The 15,553-nt window shown below is 55.5% G+C and overlaps 1 protein-coding gene across 5 annotated transcripts in view; it reads right to left on the reverse strand.

Moving 5' to 3' along the window:
- LOC120398227 overlaps window positions 1–15,553 on the reverse strand; it is a 94,486-nt gene that overhangs the window by 35,401 nt on the left and 43,532 nt on the right. For 4 of the 5 annotated variants that reach the window (XM_039525436.1, XM_039525437.1, XM_039525433.1 and 1 more), the window contains exons 12-13: window positions 13,710–13,827; window positions 6,556–6,645 (exon numbers count right to left, since the gene is read on the reverse strand). In XM_039525436.1, coding sequence (XP_039381370.1) covers window positions 6,556–6,645; window positions 13,710–13,827 — 208 coding nt within the window. The remainder of the gene's footprint in view (window positions 1–6,555; window positions 6,646–13,709; window positions 13,828–15,553) is intronic. The other variant, XM_039525435.1, reaches the window with a different exon arrangement.

Genomic DNA, 15,553 nt, shown 5'->3' on the forward strand with positions numbered 1-15,553 from the left:
TCCAGTTCCTTCTCCACCATGAACCGGAGGAGATCCAAAGCAGAGAGGAAGGAGAGCAGATAGCTGAATAGGGACCACACATCTCAAAGAATCTCTAGTTACAGGTAAGCAACCTCCTCTTCTTAGGAGTGATGGTCCCTATTGTATTCCACTGTGGGTAATTAACAAGCAGTACTTAAGTAGGAGCAGTGTGTGAAGATCTTGATGATAGGTCTGAGCAAAGGACTGCTGTTCCAAAGGAGGCATCAGCAGAGGATTCCTGGACTAGGGCAGTGTGTCATGTAAAGGTGTGAACAGTGTCCCATGTGAATGGATTATAGGTATCAAGGAGAATTACATCCTAAAGAGACGCCATAGTCGCGGCTTGTGCTCTTGTGGAATGAGCTGATCCCCCATGTGGGAGAGAGGCTCGATATTTGGTAACTGTAGAATGCAGCCCGAGATCCATTTGGAGATCCTGTGAGTCGAGATCGCTTGTCCCCTGAGTCTTTCTGTTATAGCAACAAATAGTCTTGGGGACTTCCTGATTGGTCTTGTTCTGCGTAGTTTTACCTAAGGCCTGCCAGACATTGAGGGTGTGGAGTCTCTGTCCCTCTGAGGAAGTGTGCAGTTTAGGGAAGAGCACAGGTAAGTGGATTGAATGGTCCAAGTGAAATTCCAAGACAACCTTGGGAGTGAATTTGGGGTGTAAACATAAAACCTTATCTTTATAGAATGCAGTGTAAGGAGGATCCGCCATCATCAGTCCAAGTTCACCAATCCTTCTGGCTGAGGTGATAAAGGTCTCAAGTTGCAGTGGGGGAAATCTAGGTTGGATATTAGGAAAAACTATTTCACTAGGAGGGTGGTGAAGCACTGGAATGGGTTACCTAGGGAGGTGGTGCAATCTCCTTCCTTAGAGGTGTTTAAGGTCAGGCTTGACAAAGCCCTGGCTGAGATGATTTACTTGGGGATTGGTCCTGATTTGAGCAGGGGGTTGGACTAGATGATCTCCTGAGGTCTGATATTCTATGATTCTATGAAAATGACTTTCATGGAGAGAAGAGACATGGAGCAGGAAGCTAAAAGGTTGGAAGTGTGACCTTGTAAATGCTGAGAGAACAAGGTTCAAGTCCCACTCAAGGGTAGGCTTGTGAATAGTCAGAAAGGTTCCAAGTAGGCCTTTCCAAAATCTGGTGGTCAATGGGTGAGCAAAGACCAAGTAACCCTGAAAAGGAGGACAGTATGCACGAATCACTGCCAGGTGGACTCACAAGAAGCTGATGGATAGGCCTGACGGCTTTAGAGAAAAGGTATAGTCTAAAATGAGAGATATCTGAGGTGCCCAAGAAGAAAAATCTCTCTCCTTAGCCAGGAAGAATCATCTAGTGGAATCCTTCCTACCATTAGAAAGTACGTCTCGTATGGCTGCAGAACATGCACGTTTCAAGAACAACGTCCATCCAAGCCCCGAGATGAAGAAAATGCAGACTGGGGTGCTTGATCTTGCCATCCTGCCGAGTCAGGAGTCCGGGGAGCGGTGGGAGGGTGACTGGCATTCAGAATGACACATGCAGAAAATTCAGAAACCAAAACGGTCTGGACCAGTAGAGAGTGATCAGGATAACCTGTGGCCTGTCCTACTGGATTTTGGAGGGTGAGAATGTTTCAGTGTTTACAAAAAAAACAGGAGTACTTGTGGCACCTTAAAGACTAACAAATTTATTTTAGCATGAGCTTTCGTGAGCTGCAGCTCGCTTCTTCGGATGCATAGAATGGAACACACAGACAGGGGATATTTATACATACAGAGAACATGAAAAGGTGGAAGTATGCATACCAACAGGCAAAGTCTAATCAATTGAGATGAGCTATCGTTAGCAGGAGGAAAAAACTTTTTGAAGTGATAATTAAGATGGCCCATAGAAGGTGTGAGGAGAACTTAACATAGGGAAATAGATTCAATTGGTGTAATGACCCAACCATTCCCAGTCTTTGTTTAGGCCACAGTTAATAGTATCTAGTTTTCATATTAATTCAAGTTCAGCAGTTTCTCTTTGGAGTCTGTTTTTGAAGTTTTTTTGTTGCAAAATTGCCACCTTCAAGTCTGTCACTGAGTGGTTAGAGAGGTTGAAGTGTTCTCCCACTGGTTTTTGAATGTTATGATTCCTGATGTCAGATTTGTGTCCATTTATTCTTTTGCGTAGAGACTGGTTTGGCCAATGTACATGGCAGAGGGGCATTGCTGGCACATGATGGCATATATCACGTTGGTAGATGTGCAGGTGTACGAGCCCCTGATGCGTGTCTGATGTGATTAGGTCCTATGATGGTGTCACTTGAATGGATATGTGGACAGAGCTGGCATCGGGCTTTGTTGCAAGGATAGGTTCCTGGGTTAGTGTTTATGTTGTATGGTGTGCGGTTGCTGGTGAGTATCTGCTTCAGGTTGGGAGGCTGTCTATAAGCGAGGACTGGCCTGTCTCCCAAGATCTGTGAGAGTGAGGGATCATCTTTAAGGATAGGTTGTAAATCTTTGATGATGCTCTGGAGAGGTTTTAGTTGGGGGCTGTAGGTGATGGCTAGTGGTGTTCTGTTATTTTCTTTTTTAGGCCTGTCCTGTAGTAGGTGGTTTCTGGGTACTCTTCTGGCTCTGTCAATCTGTTTTTCACTTCAGCAGGTGGGTATTGTAGGTTTAAGAATGCTTGATAGAGATCTTGTAGGTGCCTGCTGGCCATGGCGTTCCCTCTCACTGACGGACTGGACAACAAGGGAGCAAGGGGGAGGTTGTACATATAGGTACTCGTACCCCCTGGAAGGTACCATGTACTTGCGTTCAACACCCCTGGCCGCAGGCGGGATAGAGGCTGGAGACTGCCAGATGGTATCCGCATTGGCTTGGATCGTCCGAATGAACGACAGGGCTACTCTAGTGGAGGCGTCAGCGGACAGAATGTCTACAACCGGATCCTCTATCTCCGAGACTTCCTCCACTTGGAGGTTCATATTGAGTGCCACCCGTCTCAGGAGGTCCTGATGGGCCCTCAAGTCGATTGGAGGAGGGCCCAAGGAGGATGTTCCTGCCACTGCCTCATCTGAGGAGGAGGAAGAAAGGCCGGGGACAAGCGGGTCCTGCGTGGACTCGTGCTCCTGGACGACCTCCTGTTCCAGTGGGATCTGGGAGTCCGGAGGCTGAACCGGGGCTTCCTCCGTACTGGTCGGAGGGGGACGGCTAATTGTTGCCTCTGGCACCCGGTGCTCTGACGGAACAGAGCGAGATGGGATCACAGGTACGCCTTGGGCCTGGCGGTACACCCAAGGTGTCCAGAATGACCACTGATGGGGGCCAGGGTCCTGGGCCTGGGGCTCCTGGAAGACTCTGGTGGGCACATCCGAATCACGGTCCTGCACGTATGAACTGCCCGCGTGGGACGACACTGATGCATGTCTGGATGGCCATGGAGGAGCTGAAAAGCCCTGGGCAGAGTCTCCCTCTCTAGCTGACGTCGCTTGCCGCGGCACCGGGGATCAGTAGCGGGAGGCATACCGGTACCGGGAGCGAGATCGGGACCTGCGACCGGAGCGGTGCCGGGAGGTCGACCGAGATCTCGAGGCTCGACGTCGGGAGTGGCTATGAAAGAGTCACGGTGCCTGGAGCGGTGCCGGGAGCTGGATCGGTGCCGAGCGTACCGGGCCGGCGAACGGGACGCTGACCGGTGCCGCGAGTACAACCGGTACCGAAATGGAGAACAGTGCCGGGACTGCGAGCGGCATCGGGAGCTGGATCGGCAACAGGACCGAGAACGTCTGCGGGACCATGATCGTGAATGGTGCTGCTCTGCGGTGCCGACGGAGGGTGGTCTGATCAAGGCAGGCTTGCTGATTGACTGTATAACCCGCACCGGCGGTGCCAGGGGTTGAGGCAGCGCAGACTCCGTCATTGCAATCAACTCCTTCGCCGTGGAAAATGTCTCCGGCGTGGAGGGAATAGTGAGCTCAACCATGGCTCGCACCGGGGAGCTTTCAGGCACCGGACTCGACGGCTCTTGCGTGGCCGGAATCGACGGTGCCGATGTTGTCGGTGCCATGGCAGGTATAGGTGCCGGGCGGTTCGACTTAGTAGAGCGCTCGGGCTGCAGAGCAGGCGGCGCGGACGCAGGAGTCTTGTGCCTCTTCACCCTCAGGGAGAGGGAGCGGTGCCGAGCGGACGTCGGCGCCGGCGCGATCCGGTGCCGAGGGAGCGCTTCTTGAAGACTGTCCAGCGCTCAGTGCCGAGGGCGGAGGAGTAAGAGCTGCCTCCATCAGGAACTGCTTGAGACGAAAGTCCTGCTCCTTTTTTGTTCTCGGCTTAAAGGCCTTACAAATGCGGCACTTATCTGTTAGGTGAGATTCCCCGAGGCACTTAAGACAGGAGTCGTGGGGATCTCTTGTCGGCATCAGCTTGTGGCAGGCCAAGCACGGTTTGAAACCCGGTGAACCAGGCATAGGCCCCAGCACCAGGTGCGGGGAAGGAGATAATCCCCGAACCCCTCTTAACTATATACACTAACTATACTATAAACGAATAAAGTTAACTACAACTATATAAATCTGAACTATATACACAAGAATTAATGAGAGAACTACAAGTAGCTAGGGAAGTGGAGGTCAGCTAAGCCGCGCTCCCCTGTTCCAACGACCGACACGGGCGGTAAGAGGGAACTGAGGGGCCGTTGGGTCGGCAGGGGTTTATATTCGGCGCTATAGCGGTGCCACTCCAGGGAGCGACCAGCTGACCCACCGAGTGTTGCTAGGGTAAAAGTCTTCCGACAAACGTGCACGTGGCACACGCACACCTAAATGGAATCAATATGAGCAAGCACTTGAAGAAGAAACGGAGGCTCCACAGGTGGTTTGGAGTCTCCCGATGAGAAAGCTGATTCCTGTTCCAGAGGTGGTGTCGCTGAAGGGAAGTTGTATCTTGAGGAAGGAACAGCCAATAAACTTCTCTCAGCTGTTGATTTCCAGGTGCTGTTATAACATCTCTGGAAAGGAACAGACCCAATGGAGGAGATGCAAGATCCAGGAGTGTGAAGATGTCCTGTGGAGAGGCCTGGGAGTCAGTTCTCCCGAGTGTAAGAGTGGTTGTCTTTGTCTGGAACATCAGAGCTGGAGAGGGTGCTGTCGAAGACTGTGCCTCAAGTAGGAGGTGAATTGTCTTTGGCAGAGCCAACAGATCCTGAGGTCTGGGGGGTGCCAAGAACAATATGGGCTGATCTCTTTCCAGTACTTATGGAGCTTGATGTTTATGGACTTTCTTGTTAAGCTTCTGGGACTTAGGCTGTACCTCAGTAGAACCTCAGAGTTACAAACTGACCCTTCAACCACACATCTCATTTGGAATCATAAGTATGCAATCAGGCAGAAGCAGAGACCAAAAAAAAAAAAAAAAAAAGGCAAATACAGTACAGTACTATGTTAAATGTAAACTACCAAAAAAAGATTTGACAAGGTAAGGAAACTGTTTCCGTGCTTGCTTCATTTAAATAAAGATGGTTTAAAGCTGGATGTTTCTTCTGCATAGTAAAGTTTCAAAGCTGTATTAAGTTAATGTTCAGCTGCAAACTTTTGAAAGAACCTCCATAATGTTTTGTTCAGAGTTATGAACAACCTCCATTCCCAAGGTGCTCGTAACTGAGGTTCTACTGTAAGTCCTCTTGGGCTGAGGTGCTGAGCTCTTCAGAGCCAAATCCGATGCCTTTGAAGTGGATTTTGAGGAAGACAGTCTCAGGCATATGAGAATGCCTCCTGGGTTCCTGAGAAGATCCTGCCAGGGGGTCTATGGGGATAGCATCTCTGGCATCAGTATCAGACTTAGCAGCAGGAGGCTCATGCCTTGCTTAGTCAGGCTGATGTACAGGAGGTTTCCTCAGTCTGGGTCCAACTAAGGGCTCACAGTCTTTTCCTTGAAGGTGTTTTCAAAAGTGGAGTTCCTGCCCTTCCCAGGTACGGCTGGGGAATGAGTGGCAGATACTGCACCTCACAATGCTTTGGGGAAGCAATGTGAGCGTCCCCAAAGCAATATAGGCATAGCGGTTGTCACTGACAAAGAAGGATTGCAGGCAGGAAACACAGTTTGAAGCCCTGAGTCCTGGGCTCAGTCCAGTACCCACATGGGGCATTAGGGGGAAGGGAAGTGTTCCCCCAAAGATTAATCTAGCACTACAAAACTATGAAAACACTAAAATTATTAACTGTACAAGGCGCTAAAAACTATTTACAAAGCAATAATATTTTAAGGGATGAAGCCAAAGCTATGGACACAGAGAGGTTCCGACCTGGCTCATGCAGCGGTGAGAAGGAACTGGAGAGGCAGTTGATCTGCCCCACCTTTTATCCACTCTGTCAGAAACACGAGATGAGCTAGGGTGCATGTGCAGACCAGTGGACAATACTTTCAAATTCTCCAGCTTCAGGCACATGGTATGCATGCATAACCCACAGTGGAACATGTTAGGGACCATCACTTAAAGAAGAATCCACATTTCCTCGTTTGAACAAAAAGTTGGTCAGATCATGACTCCCAAGGACACTCACTCTGAATTCCTTCTCTAGGATTTTCTTCCTAAGGTCATTTTCTTTCTGGAATGAGGCTGGATTTTCTGCACCAGGTCCTTGCCGTTGCTGCTATGAAAGAACAGAATACTGGAAGCATTAAAAACATTAGAAATTTAAAGCTCCACACTATCCCAATCACCAGCCTGTACCCCATAGGTAATCTAGACCTTAACGGGTTTTATGAGTTTTTAAAAAGGTGATATTTCCTAAGGTTGGGGGGGGGTGTTTAAATCAGAAAAAATCCATGAACTAGAAACATCTGGCTAGACACAACTGAACACAACAAAGCTTTCTACTGCTCAAATCACTGAAGTTCCCAGAAGAGAACATTGAGGGAGTCCTCAAGACTCATCACACCCAAGCACAGCAGTGACTGGCACTCCACACCAATGTTATAGTGATAAAATTGAGATTAAGTAAAAGACAAGTAAAAGACGGTTACTCACCTGTAGTAACTGTTGTTCTTCGAGATGTGTTGCTCCAATCCATTTTCCATGTGCGTGCGCTGCGTGCAACATCTACGGAACATTTACTTTTTAGCAACGGCGGGCTGGGCTGGCGCCCCTGGAGTGGCGCTGCTGGCATGGCGCTAAATATATATCCGCTCCCGGCCGCTCCTCAGTTCAGTCTTTCCCTTGCCAGTTCCAGTGGGGAAGGGGGGGGGGGGGGATGGAGAGCAACACACAAAGAAGAACAAACAACACTTGGAGGTGAGTAACCGTCTTCTCTTTCTTCTTGATTGCTCCAATTGATTGCATTCCAGTTAGGTGATTCCCAAGCCCCTGGGCGGGGCGGGGGCGTGAGTGGCGGGTGAGATAGCAATACCGAAGAGAGCGTCTCTGAACTGACTGCTGCGCTGCACCCCGAGGGTGTGAGCGGTGTGGTAGGTGGCGACGTGGTGAGCCTCCGCAGATGTCCTGAGGCGGACGTTGGCCAGCGGCCGGCCGAGGCGGGCGCGCGCTGCATCGTGGTGAGGAGGCGCGGCGCGGCGGCGCGGCGCGGCAAGCAAGCTAAGGTCGGCGGCGGACACGCACGGCGACATTCGCAAGGAGGAGAGACCGCTCCTTCATGCCTTCCGACGGCGCAACAAACAACCGGGTCTCACTGAGGCTGGGCCGGGCCGATGTAAAGCGCGCCCTGCGGAAGCCCTGGGGTTGAAGTGTGAAGCTGTTGTTCCCGAGGCATGCGAGGCGGAAGAAGAAGAAAGGAAGATCTCTGGATCGTCCTGGAGGAAGGTACCCTTAGGGGGAGGGCGGAGGGAGGAAGGTGCGATGTGGCGGCTGTGTAGGCAAGGCGGATGTGGCGGGCGGTGTGCTACGACTTCACGAAGACAGCTCGTCGAACGGATGTGATGATGTGATGGCGAGCTGTCTTCAGGAGAGGCCAAGGTGCGTGGCGGCGGGCAAGGGCTCGAAGGGGACCGGTCAGTTTGGCCACCGGGGAGGCGGGCAGAAAGGGGGGCACCGGCAGTGTCCGCCCAGCCGCGCGGAAGCGGGCGCAGCCGCCTTTAAGGAAGCGGACCCAAGAGCGAGCGATGGACCTTCCAGCGATGGACCTTCCTGCGTGCGACACTGCTGCAGACAGACGACTGCAGGACCTTGCAAAGGAAAAGCTGGAGGTATGTAGGTCTTGTAGGTACTCAGGGTAAATGGGGTCTGAAGATCTCCAATCAGTGGTAGGCGCTGATCGCCTCCCATTTTTCAGAGTGCACTTCGGAAGGTAAGGCATCAAGTGGAGGGAAGGAAGGACTTGGAAGGCTGAGGAGGACTTGTCTCGCGTGGAGTCAGCCACTCTCAGGTACCAAAGTAAGATGGAGGACTGCAGGTTCGGATGGCGGAGTCTGCGAGTCAGTGGTGAGAGTCCTGGTCGGGCGGGAGGAGAGTCTGGGACGGAGGGACTCGAGCAGCAGGGGAGCAGCAGGGTGGCTGGCCAGTGTACGGCTGCTGCCCGTGTGCGCCAGCGCCCCGAGCTTGGCGTGGGCTCGGTTCCTGAGCGGGTCAGGAGGAGGAAGCGTGCGGAAGCGATCCGGGAAGGGGTAGAGAAGAGGCGAGCCCGTCCAGGGTAGAGCCGGGAAGAGCGAACGGTGGCGGCGACGGCTGAATTGACGGTCCCGAAATACTGTCTTGTGGAGGCCGGACTCTGGTGAAAGGTAGTCTAAGATTCTGGACGGACCGTGGCTCCGTGTGGAGGACTCGACTGACGGGAGGCCAGCGTGTGAGCCACTCCCGGAAGAAAGGGCCCGGTCGGCCAAGGGTGGAAAGAACGGAAAGAAGAAAGTCCACAGGAGGCCTGCAGAGAGCAGCGCGGCTGCGCCTCGAGAAGTGCTCCTCCCTGCTTGTCCGTAGAGCCCCGCCGCCTGTTGTCGATCGTAATCCGAAATGGCCTTGTCCGTGAAGAACTAAGAGTGTGGCAGGCAGCGAGAGCGGATCGCTGATACGCAGGGACATTGATATGCAGCGGCAGGCGGGTTTGTGAGGTGCCCAGCGTGTGGGTGGGCGAGGAGGCCCAGTGCGGAGGTGTGGCGGTGGAGGTGCGGCCGTGGTGAGCGTGGGCGAGGGGTGAGGGATGGGCACCGGGGCGCGATCTCGCACGGGATCGGGGACGAGCTGAACCGTCGAGCCACCTCGAGGGTCGCCTCGAGTCTCGGTGGCCGGGCCGGGACGGAGGCCGTCGGGTCTCGGCCGGTTGGTCAGCCAGCGGCGGCACGTGTGGAGGCGGCGCCGTGCCAGAGCCGCCGGCATGGAGCCGCCGCGGCCATGGCAGGCGTGAGGCGGGAGGCCGAGAAGGGCGTGACGGTCGGGATGAGGTGACTCGCGTGGGATGGCCCTGGCGAGGGTGGGATCGAGGACCGCTCGGGAGACTCCTGAGGATGGTGGACCGCCAAGCTTGGACGAAGGCGGACCAGAGAATGAGACGGGATCAAAGAAGACTCAAAGTGGCATCTGGCGGGCTGGATCTGGGCCATCGGATTCCATCCATCTGGCCCATCACAGATGCCATCACCAGATCGTCTCCGCGAACCGCCAGTCGACAATCTACGGGTACACGGCGTGGGATCTGATGGCGAGGGTTGCGACGCCAGACGCACGGCATTTGACCGCCAAGCACCTAACGGCGGGCGAGGGACCACACAGCGAAAGCAAAAGGGGTAGTGGGCGTGGCGTGAAGGGAGGGCGCGTCGCGTCGTGAGGAGCGGCAAAGATATGGAAAAGGAAATAAGCTTTGTCCCGTCCCAGGGAGACCAAACCATCGGATCCAGAGGGAAGGAGGGAATGTGGTGGAAGAAGGCACTAAACTTGAGCTTGCCGGAGCAGGAACTTGTTCAGCTCAGGATCGAGGCTGCAGGCCTGGACCGCCTTTCGCTTTGGGGATAAGGCTGGCCTAGAGGCAAGTCTTCAGGCGGCCCTTCTGTTGCACTGCACTGCTTCTGATGGGACTCTTGGGAGACAGGAAGGGGAAAGAGGAGAGAGAGGAGGTGGGTGGGTCCGAAGGGAAAAGGGGTGAGTGGGTGGGAAGGTCGATCCGAAATCCGAACAAGGCGTGAAATCCGTCCCAGAAATGAGAAAAGGATGTGTAATGGGAAAAGGATGAAAAAAAATGAAAGGATGGGAAAGGGGCGGTCCCCGGGAAAGGTCGGGCGGCCGGGAGAGAGATGGGGCCCCTTGGGGGCCCCATGCGCCGCTGTTGGGGCCGGCCCGCGGTGCCCGGAGGCTTCCGCCCCTTGCCCGGGACGTTCGACGGGCGGCGTTTTGGCCGGCTGGCATCTGCCCCGGGTGCGGCGCTTGTGGCGGAAGGCATTGGGCGGGGGGGCGCGCGTCGGTCGAACGGCGGAGTCGGTCCGCCTCCCGTCCCCGTCCTCTGGGAGCCCGTCGGAGCCGACTGGTCGGGGTCCTGGAGGATATGCGTTTCGGAAAATCTCCCTGGTGCAGGAGAGAGGGGAGTAGCTCGAGTAGGCCGAGGTCGCGCCTCATCGTCCGCCGTCCCGCCCGGCGTGGAGGCCACTCCCACGCCAGATGCCAAGGTCCGCGAGGTGGAGGAGGCGCCCTCCTAAGCGGTGATGGAGAGGACCTGGAGGACTTTTTCTCGCCTCCAACAAGGGGCGTAATGTTGCGCTGGCGCAGACCGCAACCGAAGCAAGGGTTCGCCAGTGCGTCGCACGACCCGCGGCGGTAAGCCCCTTCGAATGTAGAAGGGGGGGCCGCATGCGTAAGCTCCCCGGCGTCCTTGGATTTGGTCCGCGCGGTCGGAGTGTGCGGCGCGCTCGGCAGGTTGGTCAGTTGAGCGACCGGGTACCGGGGTCGGTGGGGAGTAAAGGGCACCCCGGGCGTTGTGGGGCTAAATTTACTGGGGGGACCCGGCGTACTAAATCTGCCAGGCGCGCCGGCGTGCTGCGGTGTGCCGCCGTTTAAGGGTCTGCCAGGGCGGGGGCAGCGTCTTTTTTTGTCGCATTCAGCACGGCGCCACATTGGTGATCGGGTCCTCATCCGCTTGCGCCTCCATGACGGGGCAGCTGGTCCGCTGCTTGGACTCGGCGGGTCAAATGGCGTGCCGGCCGTCAGTGGGGCCAGCACCTACAAGGCCTGACCTGCCACCGGCGAGGCGTCGCGACCAGCACTGCCCACCGAGGTCCCGGTTGGACAATGAACGCCGTTGGCCGTGGATTGGTGCGCTTGGGGAGTGAGGGGCCGAGCGGCTGCTGTGGCGCTGGAGGCGGAGGGCGGGCGGAGGAGGAGCGCGGCCGCAGAGGAGGCCTGTCGCCTCGAGCTAACTGTCGCCCGTCCCGTGCCCCATGATGTAGCAGGCGCCATAAGCGGCCGCCCCGGGGCTCGGAGGATGACGCCCGCCCCCCGATGGAGTCTCGCGGGTCGGGCCTGGTGGCGCAACTGTGGTCTGGGAGGAGGCCACGCGGTGAGGGCGGACACGCTGGGCGGGCCGAGAGGCGGTGCCGCCGGGCCCCCGGATCCGCCCGCTGACCGGCGGAGGCGGACCGACGGGCGGCGAGGTCGGCGCGGACCGACGCCAGGGCTGCCGGAGGGGGGCGGCCGGGACCGGGATGCCGGCGCCGCGGGCGGCTTGGATGTGTCGGCGGTGTGTGCCGCGGTGACCTGGACCTGGATCGGTGCGGGAGTCAGCACCGATGGTGACCTGGCCTGGATCGGGATAGACGTGATTGATGGTACCGGTGTGGCCGCGATGCAGCGATGAGCGTGGGGGGGGCGGGGCGTTGCCCGGTGGCGGCATGGCGGCGCGAGCGGGGGGCGCGAGATGCGCGAGACCGGGATCGAGACGGCGCGCCAGCCGTGGCGGCGACCCTCGGGCGACGCGTGCCGGGACGTGCCATTCGGTCGGTGCCCGCGCCGTTTCAGCGCGGTGCAGAGGCGGCGTGGCGGTGTGGCGGCTGCCCCACTGATGCAGGCGCAGCCCGCGCGGAGCGGAGCGGGGCTGCGCCCGCGCGCCACGCGCGGGCGGCCGGGCGGTGCCACGGCGAGCACGCGCTCGCGCCGGCGGCAGCCTTGTTCGGCGGCACACGGCCGGTGCCCCGGCCGCGGCACTCTTCTCGCGCGGCGATGCCACCGGTGGAGGCGCAGGGAGCCACTCACGCCGCTGAGCGTCGCGGCGACCACTCTCACGCGCCTCCGCGCGGCTGCGCCGCAGCAGGTGCGGAGCCCGGCAGCGTGCTGCAGGTGCGAGGCTCGGCGCGGCTTATGCAGGCTGCAGGTGGTGCGGCGGCCCGCCTTGGTGCACGCGCGCGGGCTGCACAGGCACTGGAGGGCGGTGCCCGCGGAGCCGGGCGGCCGCGGGGTCCGCTCCGAGGGAGCCGCGCATCGGCGTCCGTGCGAGGCGCGCCTTTGCAAGCCAAAAGAGGTCACCGCTTCGGCATAGCGCTCGCCGTGGCACACGTGGGTGGCATAGGCCTCCTTGGAGGGTCACCGGCCGGAGAGGAAAGCCTTGGAGGAAGCAACCACTGCCCATCCTAAACTATGCTAACAAACTACTGAACTAACACTAAACCTAAAGGAAAACAGGTACTGTAAACCCTTATAGTACTAGAATCACTATAACTAACTACTGCACTAACTACTAACACCACAAACAGAAGAACTTCAACCTTATTTTGTGTAAGCCTCTCTACCCATCTTGCCTGAGGACATGACACAAGAAGAGAAGACACGTATGTAAGCTTGGCTCCAAACTCTTGAGGCATAGTTAATTTGTTTATTTTCTCTATAAAAGGTCCCTATACAATCATACCACTGTTAACAAGTGAATAAAATTAATCTAGCTATCACTGTATGTTAATAATTCTTAGTATTATTTTGTAGCAAATCAGGATTGGGGCCTTGTTATACTGAGTGCTATATTAATACACAGTAAGAGAACCCCTGATCTGAAGAATTTACAGATTAAGACTAGATAAAAGAAATGAGTAGCTAAACAGGAAAACATGGGGAAGGTAGGAAGGGGGTTCCAGGGATAGGACATATAGACTTGAGCACAGTCTAATGGTTTCAAATAGTTAGTTGCACAATATATATCAGCAATAATAAATCCTAGTATCTGAGGCAGAATTTTCATCCATCCATCCACTGCAATAGCTATTTAAGTCTCTCTTGACCTATCACAAACGACGTACAATGCCTAACTTCCGTTCATCTTTAGACTACAGAATAGCCTTCCAAGAAGAGGAAGCTCTATTGCTTAGGCTGTTTCAAACCGTACAGGGCAAAACACTGGAGGAACATATCGTAGGGTACAGTTCAGCATTGTCTCCCGGGTGATGGACTAGATCTAAGAGCATTTTCCTGTCTAACCTGGTGGTATGAGAGCTGAGGATCCCCTACATCTCCTCTTATTGTGCTGCTCCCAAGGTTTGAGTCAGATTTTCTTCATATGTGATCTCTGGATTATCCATCCCCCTTTTCTCCCCACTGGAACAACTAACCATGAAAAGCCTTTCTTCAGGTTTGAAATACAGCCCATCAGAGTCTGAGTGGCAGGGGTGAAGTTAGCTGGAGGATAACAGCTATTTTAACCACTAACAAACAATTTTCTACTGCCTGGAGGCCGTTTCCAGACCCAAACATATCTGCCACCCAGTGTCTTGTGCTAGGAGGCAGAAAATAATTACCAACCTCTTGCTGGAGTTGAGCATAAAGAGTGTCCTTCTCCATCTCCATTTGCACCCGCTGATTTTCCAGCTCTTCCAGTGATTTTTCTATGGGCTGGATTTCATCTCTTAAATCCAGGTCACTGCAAGATCCAGGTCATTTAAAAAAGTTAGGCTATAAAAAAAGTGAGCAACTACAAAAAAAAGACATTGCATATTCTACTTGAATTAAGTGGATATTTTTGCTGCAAAAGAATTACACAGATATTCTGCTTTAATTACTTGATTACTAACAGCAATTCACTGTGAACAAATCGGACAATCCTGTGCCACTCATTTTGTTTGCAAAGCTTTTTCAGATGGGCGAGTTCAATGGCTCATTGGTTTGCATACCACACTATAATCTAGGGCCCTCATACTATAGGGCAAAGTACGGCCCATGGGCCACATCCAGCCCATGGGACCGTACTGCCCAGCCCCTGAGCTCCCGGCTGGGGAGCCTAGTCCCCAGCCTCTCCCTCGCTGTCCCCCCTCCCCTGCAGCCACGCCCCTGCACAGGACGCGCTCTGGCCTACCACTCCTGCTGGGCAGCATGGGGAGCGCAGCTGGCTCTGGCCAGGTGTCACAGCTGCAAGCTCCTACTGCTGGTAAGGGGGCGGGGAGTGAGGGAGGGGGGGTTGGGTAAGGGAGCAGGGGTCCTGGGGGGCAATCAGGGAGGAGGGGGCAGTTGGATGAGGCAGAGGTTGGGGGGGGGGTCAGGGGATGGGGAACAGGGAGGGTTGGGAGTGGGAGTCCCGGAGGGCCTGTCGGGGGGCAGGGATGTGGATGGGGTCAGGACGGCAGTCAGGGGACAGAGTGTTGGATAAGGGGATGGGATCCCGGGGGCAGTTAGGGGCAGGGGGTCCCGGGAAGGGATGGTCAGGGGATGAGGAGCAGAGGGCACTTGGATAGTGGGTGGGAGTCCCGGGGCGGGGTGTGGATAGAGGTCAGGGTAGTCAGGGGACAAGGAGCGGGGTGGGGGTGGGGTGGGTTGGAGGTTCTGAGGGGGGCAGTCAGGGGGCAGGATGTGGGAGGGGCAGATAGGGGGCAGGGGCCAGGCTGTTTGGGGAGGCACAGCCTTCCCTACCCAGCCCTCCATACAGTTGTGCAACCCCAATGTGGCCCTTGGGCCAAAAAAAGTTTGCCCATCCCTGCTACAGGGCCTGATCCAGAGTCCACTGAAATCATGGGGAAGACTCCTATTAACTTCAATAGCTTTTGGATCAGGTTCACAGCCATCAAAGCTGGGGACATTACATGTAAAAACATGTTTGCTTGCTGGAAATAAACAACCCAGGCAACTATTTCCCAGGATTACCATGTAGCATACAAAAACAAGCCAGTCACACAGACAGGAAGATTAATGACAAGACAAAAGGACACCACCACCCACCAGTGTTCGCTCTAATATTTTATGGCTATGTGTGGAATGAATTTTGTTTTGTGCACCAATATGGAGGTAATGTGTGACACACTGAGTGCAGGGGACTGGACTAGATGACCTCTCGAGGTCCCTTCCAGTTCTATGATTCTACATTGGTGCACATAACAAAATTCATGCGGTGCAGGTGGGGCCGAGAGGTTCGGAGTGTGGGAGGGGGCTCAGGGCTGGGGCAGAGGGTTGAAGTGTGGGCGGATGAAGACTCTGGCTATGGGTGCGGGGTCTGCGGTGGGCCTAGGGGTTCAGGGTGTGGGAGGGCTCTTAGGGCTGGGGCAGAGGATTGGGTGCAGGGGGTGAGGGCTCCTGCTAAGGGTGAAGGCTCTGGGGTGGGGCCAGGAATGAGGGGTTCGGGGTGTGGGAGAGGCACTGGGGTCAGCAGGGAGGGGTGC

Source organism: Mauremys reevesii, linkage group 2 (genome assembly GCF_016161935.1).
Source record: "Mauremys reevesii isolate NIE-2019 linkage group 2, ASM1616193v1, whole genome shotgun sequence".
NCBI lineage: Eukaryota > Metazoa > Chordata > Testudines > Geoemydidae > Mauremys > Mauremys reevesii.